This window comes from Amblyomma americanum, chromosome 11 (genome assembly GCF_052857255.1).
Source record: "Amblyomma americanum isolate KBUSLIRL-KWMA chromosome 11, ASM5285725v1, whole genome shotgun sequence".
NCBI classification, from domain to species: domain Eukaryota; kingdom Metazoa; phylum Arthropoda; class Arachnida; order Ixodida; family Ixodidae; genus Amblyomma; species Amblyomma americanum.
This window is the reverse complement of record NC_135507.1, coordinates 100172617-100188992: the sequence shown is the minus strand read 5'-3', so window position 1 is coordinate 100188992 and position 16376 is coordinate 100172617. Positions and strand designations below refer to the sequence as shown.

Here is a 16376-nt window from a genome sequence, read left to right as displayed (position 1 = left end):
TGTGTAGTGGTGCTGCCAACTTGGATACCTAAAAGGGAATGTACGTGAGGTACACAGAGTGCTAATTAGCTGCACACACTAATTCAACTGAATGTAGCTGCATACACTAACCCTTGACTTAGAGACAGCATCATTACTCCATACTTTGCTGTATGCGTAAAAATAATTCTGCATGCAGCATGCTAAGTTTAGTACATACCAATGGACACACCACTTAGTCTTGCTTGAATTGAGTGTAAAGCAGTGCGTTTTTTTAACCTTGCTTGTGATGCTTTGCTACGCGTTGGAGCTGGAGCCGGTGTTTGCATAGACTTGTCTACAGTAGAAGCCGCTTGGCAAGCCACTTGGAAGGTGTTTGTAGCACCTTCACGTCGGTTGTTCTCTGCTGAAGCAAGCTCAAACAGAGTAGCCTCAGCAGCTTGTGCTTCACTGGCACCAATCTCTTCTACAGCAAGCTCAGCTTGATCTGACACACTTGTAGAAGCAATAGTGTTTTTATTGCTACAAGAATCAGGTTCACTTTGAACTGGTACACCTGTAAAGGAAATATCGTTTTCGTTGAGTGGTGCTGCCTGTAGGAATACATGGTAGAGCATGCAGTACATATTTCATTTTCTTACTTGTACTCACGAGGTCAGTTGTTTCCACAGTGTCATGAATATTTCCTAGAAGTTCAGCCACAATCTGCAAGGAGGTGCGATAAGAAAATAAGCTTCTGCACATGCATACAAATATAATCAGGCTAACTGACAATTCAGTCTGGTATATGTGAGCGGCTCCGTATCAGTTTTGCTGCAGTAAACCACAGCCTTGACCAAAAGGCATTGAGAGCTTGCGATTCCCATCGCTCATAGTCGGTCGCCGAGTTTATCAACGCACTCGTTAAGCGGCTAACGCGTTTACAACCCGTGCGCAAAGCGGCCGACGCGTTCACGAGCGCACAGACGACAGCACTGATCAGGGCAACGGCTGTGCCTTCGGCGCATTGCCGCACTCTCGTAAATACACTTTTCTGAAGAACCACATTTTGCTAACTTCACAGAAAATATCAACGCTGCACGTTTGAGCTCTTACCTCTAGCCTCCTTCTTTTGGCGAAAGCTGCTCTTGGTGGCGGCGACGCGCGTCTGTGCGCGAACACCGAAGGAACGACGCCAGGCTTGAGCCGAGCAGATTTCACTGTGATGCCCATCGCCCGTGTCAGTGACAGGTTCCGGTGGTAATCCGTGTCACGAAAGTGATCTGAGCAAAGCATACTGTTCCTTGAGGGCATGAAGTTCTTCCTTTTGACAGCTGCAATCCACCGTTTAGCAACTGCCTTGTCTTTAGGGAAGTGGTGGAATGCAACATCGTCACGGCCACTTCTGTTCCTGCAGCCGTACGCCGCGCAGAAAAACGGCATGTTGAGCGCTAAGCTTTTTACCCTGCCTCAGCCACTTGTTGTAAGCAAACTTATCAAATACACTCCAATACACACACAAAAGTAAACGCGCGGCCGATGTCGTCTCAGCGGCGCTGGTCGGCTGGTCACAGAAAAAGCACCGGGAGGAAACGGGCCGGGCTCATCTAGGTGGTGATGGCTCATCGCAAGGCAACGATGACGTCATTTCCGGTCGCTTCCACCTACCTCTCCGGACTTCCTCCACGCTCCGTGCGTTGCGGGAGGCGGAGCATCAAGGGAACTTTATTCGAGCATTTTGTAATTTCTGCGTGGAAAATCGCGTAAAAACTTCACAGACGTAAAATGTGATATGATAGCATGCTTAATGTCAGGTATGTTCAAGTTCTGTAACCTCCTCACCTCCTGGCTGTTCCTCCCCCCTTGAGATACGTCCCGCAAAAGAGTCCCACACCGAAGTTCTGTGCAGCACGTTTCGAAGCTACGCACGATGCACGGGTGTTGTAAATGAGGCAAGGAAGGTACACAATGGTTGAACCCACCTATTCGGAGAAGTCGGAGAGGGGGACTGAGACGACGACAATGCGATCCGTTCCGCCAGCACCTGACGTTCCTTTGACTGCCCCGGGGCAAGCAAAGTCGTGGCATGTCACAACATGCTTCCGAACGCCCTTTTTTTCCCCTGTACCTTGACCCTGCAGGCAGAGTGTAGGCCTTGTGCTGCGCTTGCGGTTGTGTGTTCGTCGAGGTGATGTGCTAGTGCCTTCATTGGAGCGGAATTTGGATTACGCTTCTGCCAGAATATGCCTAACAAGCGCTGCGTGCCCAATTGCCGGAGTAAGTACAAATCGGGGCCCAAAGACCACATTTTCAAGTTTCCCCGGGGTGAAGAACAGAACGGCTGGATTAGGGCTATGCCACGAGCGAATTGCATTGTGTCACCAGACTCCAAGGTAAGATGTTTGGAACGTCTTCAAATAGTCACTTCTGAAAAATAGGATAGACACAGCCCTGTGTCTTTAAACCAGGAAACAGCGAATTATTGTAAGTAGCTAATACAGCATTTAAAGAGATAGATCTCTTGCCAAGTTACAGCTATGAAAATGAAAATTTGTATTTGGGGAAAGGAAATGGAGCAGTCTGACATATCGGCGGACACCTGAACCGCGCCGTAAGGGAAGGGATACACGAGGGATTGAAAGAAGAAATGAAGAAAGAAGTGCCGTAGCGGAGGCCTGCGGATTAATTTCGGCCACCTGGGGATCTTTAACGTGCACTGACATCGCGCAGCGCGCGGCTACTTAGCGTTTCGCCTCCATCGAAACGAAACCGCAGCGGTCGAACCCGGTAACTCCGGATCAGTAGCTGAGCGCCCTAACCACTGAGTCACCGCGGCGGGCTCAGTGCTATTTAAAAAAAAAATTGAACTGTATAGGTTTGCGAACTTCCCTTTACTGAGGCCGACATCCGTGACGTCACGGGAGGAGTACTAAGGCCTTCTCAAATTCTCTATAGGGTGTTGACCCGTGGCTACCTTTACGTCTTCCCCGCTCGAAGCTTGCTGTGCTGTGGGGTCGACGAGCCTCAAGCGCCAACTCCAAGGACCCTTCCTGGGCGCACGCGCTCAGCGTTGGCGCTCTTGGCGTACGCAGGAACGGGCGTCGAAAAGGGGCATGCATCTCCATGTTCCTGGTGCTGGCTCGCTTCCCCTCTCGAGCCGAGGGGGAGAATTTCAAGCCGGGGAGAGAAGGGGTTGGGGGCGATGAAAGGACAACTTAAACCGCGAAGAAAAGTTCGGAGAACCGGAAAGAGCTTCCTGGGTGAACCATCCGCGTAATTACTTTACATTGATAAAGTTTGTTCTCTCTCCCTCAATAATTTACACACATGCTACATAGTCTAATCCATGCACACACACACACACACACACACACACACACACACACACACACACACACACACACACACACACACACACACACACACACACACACACACACACACACGCACACACACACACACACACACGCGCGGAAGGTGTACATCAGAGCCCTGATATAAATCAGGACTATCAGCATGGCACTGACACATCTAGATATGAATTTACGGCTGCTACACACAGCAAGTGGTTGAATAAGTACAAGCACAGGCACTTATCACATACTGACCATTCACTCAGTAACTAAACTAACTAGTAACAGAAATATTAACAAGACACGAGCACTTACGTACTTCCTCGCAGTAAAAAAATTAAACCGCCACAAATATATAAGCATTCTCAACATAATTCCAAACATTTACATCCGCCCGGGTTTCTTGCTATAACATCCCGCCGATTTCGAGATAAATCGATAAAAACACGCCCGTCATTGTCAGTGACATCTCGGGCGTATAGCAGTTCGGGGCCATCAGTGGCGATGCTCAGCACGCTGCTCTATGCCTCCGCCAGAAAGCACGCCACAGGTTTCCATTCGGTTGCACCATGCGGCGCCCCTGTCTTGCTGCACGTTTCATATGCTTGCGTACAGGCTCCGGCTCTTTGAAGCCTGGGTGGCCGTCCTATTCTCCATATTTTCTTTCATGTGGGAGGTGTGGTTCCTTCTACGACAAATCAGCTATGGACGATGTGTCGCTTCGCGTAGTACGTGTACTTGCCTCGCTATTGAACGGAATGCCCAGTCGTGATAAAAAAAAAAAAAACTGTTACGAATTATAGGGGGTGCCTTCAGAAAAGCAAGGGGGCGTAGGGGAATCATTAGCCTATTTCCCGGGGCTGGATGGAAGTGTTCAGCTCGTTTGAACAGTCTTGGTCAGAAGTCTCCGCGCCACACGGTCCGCTTCTGAGTCCCATTTAGGCCTTGAAAGGCTAGGACAAAGGTTCCCGCCTTAACGAAGTTCACAAGTTGACGGGTGCTTTGAATGCTCTACTAGAGACGCCTCAAAGGCAGACCCTGTGGCTTGAAGACCGTTGAGCCCATTCTGGCCAGACCTCATCGAAGCGCGTTCAGTATGTGCCAGTAGGGAACGAAAATTCGGCGGTATGGAAACGCTCAAAATGTTTTTTCACCGCAGTATGACCACAGATACGCCAGGGGCCCCGAAAGTGAGACGCTCCGCTCAATCGGCGTCGCAAGTTAGGTTAGGCTCGGATCACCCGTGCGACTCCCCGCACCTCTATGGAAAGTCTGCGAGGGAGGAGTGTTGTTGGCGGGAAAAATCCACGTGGTTGGTCGAGAGCTGAAAGGCGCCGCTGAGCCCGTGGTCGCGTCTGGAGCGACGTCCGATCGATGGCTACGCGGCTGGAGCAAGCCGAGGTTGGACCCACGGCCCGGCGCTCAGGGGGAGGCCGGCTGCAGCGCGCATGCGCCGCTATCTTTCGCAAAGTTCTCCGACTTGGCGCGAACTTGGCCCTCTCTCGGCCTATGCAAATCTGAGGAGGAGGGTGGCAAAACAAAAGCACAGCGCGGAGAGGAGGAGGTTATTTTCTGCCCGACCTTCTCCGCAGGCAAACTTTTCATCCGGTTTTACTATTTTTCTTTTGCGTCGATCTCGGGGCGCGTTGGTTACGGGAGCCTTCCCTATTCTTAATTTTAGCGAAGCATTCGGTCTACACCTGCACTGCGCCAACTTTTGGGCCCAGTTTACTCTTCATTGGTTGCAAACAATAAGTGCATCCGCGAAAAGCAAAAGTCCGATGGAGCGTATGAGGCGCAGACGATAACAGAAAGTCACGACGTCGAAGAGGCGAGCTTTGTTTACTGTGCAGGTGCTGGTGTACACCGAACGTCGTCGGTCAGGAGCGCGAATTGGGGGAGGTAGGAAAAAGCCCATATGACAGCGATCACTGTCGGCAAAATATAAGGTAGGGGAGTATACAAAGTTGCTTAGGCACATCTAAATGCGGAGGTTTTGCGCTGCTATGAACGTTTATGCAGCGGAAAAAGAGAAATAAGAAATGCCGCGGGGATGCGGCGAAGTCTCCGCGTTGAACAGCTCCAGTTCCACTGGCCAACACCACGCTTCTTGAAAACGCCTAAGCCGCCTGCGTAGCTAAAACATCACTGCTGTAAATGGTGCGACGTACAACACACACGCACACCCAGCGAAACTGCACAGAGCGTCCTTCCTCCGTGTTTTTTGTGCACGCTATTTCAAACTTCGCGCCTTAAAATCTGTGTCGCTGTGCTAAGCGGCCAAACTTTCCACTTCTGCGAAGCTATTTCTGGATGAAGTTACTGCAGCGAATATGCCGCGCATGAGTGAGCACGAAGAATAGGAAAACACACACAAAAAAAGCATTCGTGACCGCTGAGCATTCCTCCATGCCGCTCAATGTAGCCCGCGTGAAAAAAAAAAAAAAAATTACAGCACGCCACTTCATCAAGACCCATATTTTAAAGATGGAGAAAAAAATATAAAAAACGGAAGCAGTGCTCGCCACCGACTGGAATATCGGGGCGAGGCTTCGCAAAAACAACTGCGCGAGATTTCCCAATCGCACACTCGGCTGCCAATCACCGCACAGCATTGGCCCGCCGATACGCCCCGAAGAGCAGACGACGGAAGTGGACGGCTCGATTTTTTTTTCTGCTGTCCCGTGAAGAAATCGGTCAGGGTGCGGAAAACTGCCACCAACCTTGGCGACCACGCAGCTCCAGCCATCGCCAAGCGTGGCCGAGACGGCTTCAATCTCTCGGCAACAGCTCAGAAATTCATCCCATTCCAGCATTTCCGCGCTGTTTTTCGCTCAGGCAGACGAACAGGACGTGACGTCACGGCCTCGCCCAATCTTCGATAACGGGGAGTTTGGGTCCGCTCCCGTTGTTTATTGAGTCCCGACTATCGAACGACGTCACCTACACGTGGAGAAAAAAGAGCAAAACGGTGTTGGCGGACTAGTGAAAACACATGCTGGAATAGGAGCGCCAAGTATGCAACACAGTGCGGCTCTCATTGAGGCGCCTCTCCGGTCTGTCGAGACTTCCATGCAAAGCGAGCGCAGCGGCTTCCGAACCGTGGTGGTTACCTGCTCAGCCCAGGGAAAAAACAAACGCCCCAGCAGCAGAGCAGCCGGGGCCGCGAAACGAGCTGGGAATCGCCCGAGCGGCGAGTGCAGCGGGCTACGTCGCTGCCCCAACTTTTCTCTCGCCGCTGTTCCATCCGGCGAGCGCACACCCCGTAAACCAATAAAGTTCACGGCCGCGTTTTGTTTTTGTCACGTCAGCAAGCAAGTCTGCGCTTACTACCATTTTTTAACTTGAAGACATTAGGTGTAATATAAGAATCAGCACAGAAAATAGCTATATTTGCGTTCGCTGTCGTCGTCAGATTCATTTTTTTCAAAATGGCGTTCGGTAATGACGCCACAGCGACCAATGGAAGCGCACGCACGCGTGACGTCACGATCATGCCCAGGGGGAGCCCGTGCATGCTGGGGGGTGAGCCCAATCACAAGGCAGTCTTTGACAGATCAATTGATGTTTCTATGGTAACATGGTCGGTGTCGTCCTGAATGTCGTGACAGGTGTGTGACTGTTCAAATCCACAGTATGTACGCGAAAGGAAAAGGCTCAACAGTACCTTCGGATGCTCAAGCACGTGAAAAGTAAGTGAGACGCGTAGCCCGTAGCCACCGCGGCGGCAACCATGTTCGATTCCGTGCCGGCAAAGTGCGGCGCTGTGCGCGGCGCGACCCGGCGGCACGCTTGCCGAGGCACCTCGCGCACTTGTGCTCGTCGGCGTTCCTTGGCTGCTCGCGGTTCCGAGCTGATCGGACCCGGCTTGTGCGAACGCGAGAACGGCAGCCCATGTTTCGAACCAGCGAGTTTGCTCTTTAAAAGAAGCAGAAAAAAAAAAGTACGTTGCGTTTCCCGACGCGGGCTGCTCGTAGGCCTCGGGCATATGGGTGGACCGCCTCCATTCCGGCGGCCGGGGAGGGGAGGGCGGCTGCATGGCGGCGGTCGCGATGATCGGCCGCCGGGAATGCCGTCTGCTGCTTGCCTAACCGATCTCTCTGCTCTGTCCCCTGTCGCAGGCTGGCGCTGTACGTCTACGAATACTTACTACACGTCGGCGCCCAGAAAGCTGCACAGACATTCCTATCAGAGGTGAGATGCGTGCTTCCGTTTCCCCCTTTTGTTTTTTTGCCTCTTGCGCGTTTCTTACTTTTTGCTTTCTCTCCGTGGCCCGCTTGGCTCGCCGTTTCATGGGTGATCGCTTGGTCGCGCCTGGAGCGTGGCGCGAGCAGCGTCCGCGCCTGGATTTCGCGAGCGGTCGCTTCGCCGCTCGCACGGGGAAAACGGTTTTGCTCGGCTGCCTGTGCGGCCTGCACTCGTCTCAGTGCGGGTGGAGGATCGCTGACGAAAATGCTCGATCAGCGGGGGCAGTGCGTTTCGACGCTCGGTGCCGATAGCCCGTGATGCAGCTGCCGCCGCGTGCGCGCACGCAAACAAGCAAGCAAAAGAACGGAGGGCGCAGACCTTGGCTGCAGCTGTGCCCCTCGCGGTGAAACCGACTCGCGCAGCGTGAACCTGCGTCGATCGCGTGTCCAGGGTGCCTCGCACATGCGTAGCCCGCTTAGTTCCTGGTTGCGTCCATTTTGCTGGCGGGGTCAACGGTGGCCGAGCGTGGCTCACACACACACACTGACTTGGATCAAGTGCCTGTGTCGCTGATCCTCATCTTGGCAGACTGCTTGCAGTCTGCACGGCTTATTTTGCTGCCCTGCTCACAGCATGCGTGGCCATAGATTATGCAAATCGTCCTCAAATCCTAGAGCACTCCGTCAGTTTCGGGTGTTCGTATGCCGAGTGAAGCTTGCTTTGCAAATGCAGTGCAGACTCCGTGGCTCATGGTCCGCTGTTGTCGAGTGCCCTTGCGTCCCTGAACCTCCGGTTCCACCATCAGCCGCTTGCTCGTAGCGTAGTTGAACGCCATGGAAGCGTCGCCCTGGTGCTCAGGTTCTGTTGGCTGTGCTTCGGGGGCATCGAAATATAGGGCACATAATTTTTTCATGGAGCAAACTGAGGAAGTCGTGTTGTTGCTGTCACATTACGATCTTTGCTCACTGATGACGTTTGTGCATTCCTTTGGTCTAGAGGAAGACTGCCAGGGAGGTCAGCACAGTGCTTGTGCCCTAGCTCCTCTGCCGCAATAATTGAGTCTAATGTTGGTCTGCTTGCTGCTGAGTTCATACATTCGGCTTTTCATAATTACCTGCAGGGTGTTGTTCCTTAGGGAAATAATACCTTTTGGGCCACTTGCTTATTGTGTGAGGAAAGAACGAGCATTTGGAAACTTCAGTGCACCTTGAATATTATCCAAGTGTGGCCTCATCAGGGTGGCCATTTCTTGTCAAAGTGTTTCGTGTAGAGCGTGGCCATCGTAGAATGGTTTTTCAAGAAATTGCATGCTTTATTTTTGTTGGAAACAGCAGTCGTGAGGGGAGGAAGTGGTGTCGGACAGTGGCTAGCTAGCCAAGTCTTATGTACAGTGTGGCATCAGACTGGTTGCACTGCATATAACAGAGGTGGCTTTTAGTCTCGGGTTTTTTTTCTTGGGCAGAAGGTGTTTGCGGAGCACATATTCATCTCATTGTGTGTTCGCACTGAAGGGAACAATCTTTTCTCATGGAGATGGCCTAGTAGTTTGAGCACCTGCCTTGCATGTGGGAGGTGTGGGGTCCAATCTCTAGTGCCGTGGGGGGCCCACCAGTGACGCAGTGGGTGCAAGCTTTCCCCTGGCCTGGTGCTCGGCATATGTGGGGTGAAATGCTTGGAAAATGGGTCCTTGAGTAGACGAAAATGCTTGGTGCAGTACTCTGTGCAGTGGTTCTTCTTGGCTAAAGCTGCCCTTATGCCGTTAACATCCATCATCATCATCATAAACCTTTCCTCATGGATTCATCGGAAAATGCATTGATATATTTGAATCTGCCCTAATTGCATAGAGTTCCAGCCCACGGCTGGGAGGCACGAAAGAAACCTTGGAACTTGTTCACAGAAATATCACGTTTGCCCATTGCATATGTTCAGTGGAGTTTGCACCTGGTTTGGCACTCAAGAAACTGACGGGAAACACCAAGGCATTCATTCCAAACTTTTGTGAGAAGGTTGTGTAGTGGGCGGCTCCCATTGTTGAATGAGTTTGTGGGTGTGACCATGAGGGCAAGGTGCAGATTCATCATCAGCAGCTCAACTATGCCCACTGCAAGACACGGGCCTCTCGTGTTGATGTCCCGATTTACCCTGTCCAGCTGGAACATCCATCATCTGTGGCAAAGATATTCAGGACACAGCCATGAGCGGAGAGGTTGACGTTGACCATCTTATGGGACATTGGAGGTCTCATTCTGAAAGCACGGGAACAATGTGGAACAGTTATGACGAGCACATGTGCTCTCCCTCCCTGGTGTGCTAGAATTGAAACTTGCGCTCCGCTCTGAAGAAAGAGGAAAACTAAACATCCACCTCCACCCATTTGAAACCCTTGGACAGTTGAAGTTCAAGACCTTGGAGCACCAAGCTTAGTCTGGATTTGGTACCATCTGATCATCCCCCCCCCCCTTATTTTTTTGGCTGCTGAAGCCAGCTTTTGAGTGAAGAGCTGGATGTAAAGTTGTGAAAATTGTGGTTTGTTAGGAGTGGCGTGTTCAACCATTAGGATTTTTTTTCCTGATGACATTTGAATGCCGTTACAACTCTGGAAATCTCCAAGCAGTGCGAGTGTGGGATGAAATTTATTTTAGGAATTTCAAAAAAAAAAAGTGCAAAGACTTTAAGAGAGACCCTTATTAAACCAATCACTGCAGAAAGAAAAAGGTAACTTGATTGAGCTTGTATAGTTACTTTTGCTGCCAAAATTAGCCATTAAAGCAGAATTTGTGGCTTGGTTCTCGATCTGTTTAAGCCAAACAGAAATATTGAAATGAGAATGCCATACCACGTAGCCAAATTGCATTTCACACTGAATATCAGAATTATAGAAGTCGTCGTCGTACATGAGTTACTCTGCATTCAGTGGTGTGACCCTGGTGTGATGAGTATGGTAGCTTTCCTGCAGTCAGTACTTGTGAGCTTATGCCCTGCTGTATGGATTAGTTGTTTGTCCTCGCTGTTTTGAGGATTGTTAGTTTTGTTTGATTAGTCGTGATTGACACTGAGGAGTGACTCCTTATGGATCACACGAAATGGGGATAATTGACATGATCTTATATTGACCTGTACTGTGAAGAGCTATTTGAGTGTTATACTTCACATACAGCAAGCCTTGTGAATCCGAGCAGGACTGGGGGTGCTCTGCTAGAGCATGTGAGATGTGTCCACTGAGACAGCAAAGATATCTACTGTAGCCCAAGGGTCAGAGGCCACTGCTTGGGAGCATGATGACTTTGCTCTGGTCATCTAAAGCTGAACAGCATGGCTCGAGTGAGGTATGCTGGGTACCTACCAGTTTTCTAATGGGTTCAAGATTTCCCAAGCAAGCCCAACTTAAGCAGGCATGCTCTTGGAAGGTAAGCAGTCTGCTGTAGTGAGCTGGGTAGCAGCGTTGGCAGAACGGCTAGAGATATGCGCAGCAGGAGTGGATGCTTGAAAAACCTTGATGTGGTGGCGGAGTAGCGCCAAGGTCTCTGCAGCATTGCTTTCACACTGTAGGACTGACGCAGTCTTCCACCTCCTCCTCGGGAGAAACAAAAGCCCTAGGCTCTTAATTCAGGGACGGTAAGCGGTTGTTGCAAGCCCAGAGACATTCTTAAGCCAGTTCTAAGGCAGGAAGAGTGACAGTGCCCAATTAGATTAGTAGACTACCCTCGTTCCGCAGCCAGGTGAGCAAAGCGCATTGGGTGGTATCTGCTTTTGACGCAGTCCATCTGGTGTCAGTAAGGCATTCTTCTTCTCTTGGAGGATTCAGTGGCGGACCTTCCGCTAACCTCCTGGGTTTCGGCACCACGAACATAGAAGGAAGGCACACTAGCCACGTCTCAAAGCCTTTATCCTGCCTGCCAGTATAGCATGCAATTCCATATATGGGCCACACCACCTAGTGCATGTTCTAACTTTACCTCATGTGCCAGGTGCCAAACTTCCAACACTGTGCACACGTGAACATAGAAGGAAGGCACACTAGCCACGTCTCAAAGCCTTTATCCTGCCTGCCATGCAATTCCATATATGGGCCACACCACCTAGTGCATATTCTAACTTTACCTCATGTGCCAGGCGCCAAACTTCCAACACTGTGCACACGTGAATATCAAAAGCAGCCGTGTGCCTGAGCTGCGACCACATGACGAGCGAGTGCAGTCAGCTTCACTTCGAGAATCCTAAACCATTCGTTTCTTGCAGTTCCACCTTTTGCTTCACAGATGATTGGGGTAATGCTGATGACAAGCCTGCATCATCACTATAATTACAAGAGAACATAAGCATGGGCACATGTGAAACCCAGCGTTTTTCGCACTTGCTGCAAATGTCTGCTTTGTTCTTCCCGGTGCTCTGTGTGTACCCTTTGAAAGATTTTCTGTATTCAAAAGACAATAGGGCTACTTTTCCTGATAACGGAGCTTTTACAGGCTGGAAAAAAATTTAATGAATGATTCGCGAATGCAATATCAAATGAACATCATTAGCTGAGTAGTTTTCACCTATGCTTTCGACAAATTTGTATACCAGCGTGTACATCATGAAAACGTTGATTCGTTTGGTACAACCCGCATCCCTCTGCGAACACTGGTTCGCCTGCCATGCCCCTCCAAAGGTCGCCCCCTATTACGGTTTTGTGGAACAAAGGTCGTCGGTGTGAATCCCTCTCACAAACCAGGCTTCAACCCGACTAACAACTTGGTGTGCTGAATTGTGCCAATTCTATTGCCACCACTCCGAACCCTCTGCACCGAGCGGATGGGCAATAATTTTGTCACCAATGGTGACCCCAAGTGGCACCGGTCTCGGCACCTGCTCAGACGACACATATATAGCAGAATGCCAGTATAAGGTGTAGTCCGGCCACCGTGCCAGCCCGACGAGTGCGCGTACGGTCGTGTGGTGGGATGTTACATTTTGCTGACCTGAGGTGAGGCTGTGATCACGTGATGTAGCCGTCATCTTGAAATCTGAGAGTGGAGGGAGAAACGGACGCGAAACGAGCAAATGTAAGGCAAATGTAATGTAATGGTAAGAGCTAAAGCTCTTAAAAAGTAAGAAAATAAAGTAGCTATTGCCATCTCCACCTGTTCTCAAGCCTGGTGTGGTGCTCCAAGAGAGGTTTTTTTATGCGGATCTCTGAGGCCAGGTTACACTGCCATTCATTTCCATACGGTGACTACGGGTTCCTTTCCAGTCTTGATGTCAGGGTATGGAGTAGTAGGAGTTTTTCAATCCAGTTTTCTTGGAAATAAATGCATCTTGTGCTGCCAGACAAATATCAGCATAGTGAGAAAGAGCCATATACGTCATCATCAGCCTGGATACGCCCACTGCAGGTCAAAAGCCTCTCCAGTGTCTCTCCAATTAACCGTGTCCTTTGCCGTCTGCGGTGCCCCCCCAAACTTCTTATCTCATCCATCCACCTAACCCTTGCCGCCCCCTGCTACGCTTGCCTTCTCTTGGAATCCAATCCGTTATCCTTAAGGACCAGTGGTTATCTTGCCTTCGCATTACATGCCCTGCCCGAGCCCATTTCTTCCTCTTGATTTCGACTAGGATGTAATTAAGCCGCGTTTGTTCTTTCACCCACCCTGCCTGCTTCCGGTCTCTTAATGTTGCACCTATCAGTTTTCTTTCCATAGCTCACTGTGTTGTCGTTAACTTAAGCTGACCCTTTTCGTTAGCCTCCACATTTCTGCCCTGTAGGTGAGTACCCGTAAGATACAGCTGTTGTATACTTTTTTGTATAGTTGATTTTTACTAATGCAGTTGAATTTCTTTTTTACTAATGGAAGTTTAATTTCGAGGGACAGGGAAAAGTTGTCAAATTATTCGAAGTTCGAATGATCAATGACTTACTGACAAGAACCGTTTGCATCATGGCACATTTGGCGAAAGTTTGGGCATTGCTTGCCTGATTTTGAGGTGGGAGCAGCGCGACAGTGACAATTTTTCACATTTCTGTGAACGCCTTATTGCGCTCACATCGTCAGGAGTGTCGAAGCAGAACTCCAAAATGGTGAGGGCATCTTTCATAATGCAATGCGGTAGTGGTGTAGCCCCTCTCTCAAGGGCAAGGGGCTGTGAGTAGGCTTCACCCACAGCAGCCTGGATTGGACGTGGGGCCATGTTTCATTGTACAAGCAGTGAACGGCACATGAAGAGCGCACAGTGGCGCCAATCAGTGTCCAAAACAGCAGAAACGGCATGCAGTTGGGCTCGGTTGGCTGGATGATGCACGGCAGATAGCCGCCAGTGCCACTGGCTGGCTTGAAACTCAGAGAAATGAAACGGTACTGTGGTCGCACAATCCTCTAAGACGGGGCCGTTTGTTTTTCGTCGTGCCTGCTGTTGCACATACATCAGAGGTACGCAGGTAGCTCTGCAGCATCAAATTCGGATTTGAGTCGGGCTAATATGACAACCACATGCCATGCCAGATATTCCTACGGCCTTCCTTTAGGATCCCATTCGAATTGACTGGTGCGAGACCTCTATCTAGTGTACGAATTAGCACACGTCCGACACCACAGACTTGCGTGGGCATTGGCCAGGGCCATCCATGCTGGCAGTTAGAATATCCAAATTTCGGAATTGACGGGGGTTGAACTAAAGAGCTTTTACTATAGTGAAAATTCGATGGAGTTGTGTTCTGTGTTTATCAAAGGAGTTTACGTTACTGAATACCTACAACTAACTCTATGGAATGGATGCTCGATTGTTGTCATTAGTGTCGCCTGTTTGCTAAGGATGGCCTCTGAGATTTGAGAGCGTTTCTGAGCCCAAGAGGGTACGGAAAGCGGCAACAAATCATTGAGCTGCTTATGCATGCTTGCGACACGTCTAGACGTGGAACTCGTGTGTGTGGTGCTTTTCGTTGCTTCCTGCGCACGACCACACAAGCTGTAATGCAGCCAAATATGCCATTGTACTGGATTATTGCTAGTATCCCCGTTTACAAGGCCAGCGGTAATTGTCACCAATCTGTTTATCCCTGAAGGATTCTTCAGAGCCTCCATTCAATTTTCTTCCTGTCCTGGATATAACTATCTGGTTGACCTTTACCAATCTTCTAACCTCTGCTTGCTTATTTCCCTTTCTGAAAATCAGGTGTGCCTTGACGACTTTTAAACTATAGAGCACTTTGGATCTCCATGGTGGCATTCACTGAGAATATGCCGCGCCATTCATATATTTTATTTTGTCAACACTATTCCCACTTTGAGTTATTAATCAATTCGCTCTTGCCCTACCGTATGCTGGCTGTCTCGCTTAGCGAAGTTGGTAGAGCAGCTGCTCTGGTGAAGCGGTCTTGGTCTGGTGTTCGAACCGTGGACCAAGACAAATTTTTCTTTAACTATGAAGGTTCCCTGCTAGTCTTGCCTGTGTGTCCATAAGATATTGTCCTTGACATCAGATTTTGCTGGTAACATCGTCATAGCCTTAAAGAGTTGTCTGGCTTTTTATATTTTCTGGAGCAGGGGGTTAGGGTTTTATGGAGGTTCACTGAACACCGGAATTCTGGCATGCCTCAACACAGACTTTATTGTGGAGCTAATCACACTGTAATTGTTACTGCAGACAGTTTCATTGTACAGCCAGTCTTCATTAACTGAATTTGGGAATTTCTCTAAGGTATCGTGTGCGTGTGTTCCTTTTTTCACTGGGATTGTATTTTTCGCTGGCATGGATGGAAACCAAAACACGTGGGGTTCTTCGGCATCTTCTGGAAGCCATTGGGCTTGAAAAGATTGGGAACTCCTGCTCTAGAGCTCTAAAATCGGTGCATTTTCTTCTGCTAGTGAATGTTTGTAGGGGTGTACGAATAGTACTTTTTCCAAACCGAATCAAACACTGATAGAAACGAATCGAATATGTGTACTAATACTTGCTACCTGCGCAAACATTTATATGAAACGAGCTCTCATGTGAAACACTGAGACAGAAAAAACTTGATTGATTTTTTGTTATTTTCGCAGCTTGAGGTCCTACCTCAGTCCCTCTTCTAATGCAGTGGACTTGCCCTCACTCCAGGGTGCCACTTGCTTTTGCTGCCCGTTTGGCACGTTCACATCACCAGTGATGCTGCTGTTTTGGTGCTATAACGTATGCAGTTAAAGCTGTAGCTTTAGGAAGACTCAGCGCTAATCTTCACTAGGGGGTTGTAACAAGAAGTCAGCACATCAACTCCACGACCGTCATATTATTCACATAAGAAAATTACCTTTTGCTATTGATGAAGAGGAAACTCCAGGGGTGCACTTAAGTCTGCTTAAGTGCAGTAATACGAAAGCATTTCTCTTACTGTTGCATATTATGTTTCTGCGTGGTTGTGTATGCCTTTGCCGTTTCTAAGTTGTGTTTTCACTCTAACTTTGCTGCTACCACATCCAGAGACGTAGGTCCCGTTGCCAGAGCGTCTAGTCATCACTCCAAAGTATTAATTTATTCATTAAATAAATTAACTTACTAAGTTGCCGATTTGATCAAATATGGATGAATATGAAATAATTTGGTAATTGAACTGATTAATTAGGTCAATTATCAATTACTCATATTATTAATGATTGTATTGTCCAATTCAATGGAATCGAATTTAATTGCTTAACTAATCTAGTATTTAGCTATTTCATCATACCAATTACATTAGGGATTATTTTGATGAAGTAACTGACTAATTTATTGCTCAGTCAATTAATTACTTATTTGATTAATCATTCAGTAACATATTTATTTCTGCTAATGACATAGTTACTTAAAAACTATTCTAATAATTACCCCTGGAATCAGATTATTGCCAGTTTGTGTGGACATGCTCTGATGATAGGCCCTGTA

General features: G+C 49.0%; 2 protein-coding genes across 19 annotated transcripts in view; one reads left to right on the top strand and one right to left on the bottom strand.

The window, feature by feature from the left end:
- Atg10 (Autophagy-related 10) overlaps positions 1 to 7418 on the bottom strand; it is a 76891-nt gene extending 69473 nt beyond the window's left edge. The window contains exons 1-2 of one of the 2 annotated variants that reach the window (XM_077644416.1): positions 6425 to 6543; positions 6035 to 6254 (exon numbers count right to left, since the gene is read on the bottom strand). In XM_077644416.1, coding sequence (XP_077500542.1) covers positions 6035 to 6127 — 93 coding nt within the window. In that variant the 5' untranslated portion in view covers positions 6128 to 6254; positions 6425 to 6543. Of the gene's footprint in view, positions 1 to 6034; positions 6255 to 6424; positions 6544 to 7258 lie in introns of those variants that run through there. The other variant, XM_077644417.1, reaches the window with a different exon arrangement.
- Ssdp (Sequence-specific single-stranded DNA-binding protein) overlaps positions 6773 to 16376 on the top strand; it is a 96138-nt gene continuing 86534 nt past the window's right edge. For 9 of the 17 annotated variants that reach the window (XM_077644413.1, XM_077644415.1, XM_077644410.1 and 6 more), the window contains exons 1-2: positions 6811 to 7003; positions 7433 to 7505. In XM_077644413.1, the coding sequence (XP_077500539.1) occupies positions 6948 to 7003; positions 7433 to 7505 (129 nt within the window). In that variant the 5' untranslated portion in view covers positions 6811 to 6947. Of the gene's footprint in view, positions 7004 to 7432; positions 7506 to 16376 lie in introns of all 17 variants that reach the window. The other 8 variants (XM_077644406.1, XM_077644411.1, XM_077644400.1 and 5 more) reach the window with 3 other exon arrangements.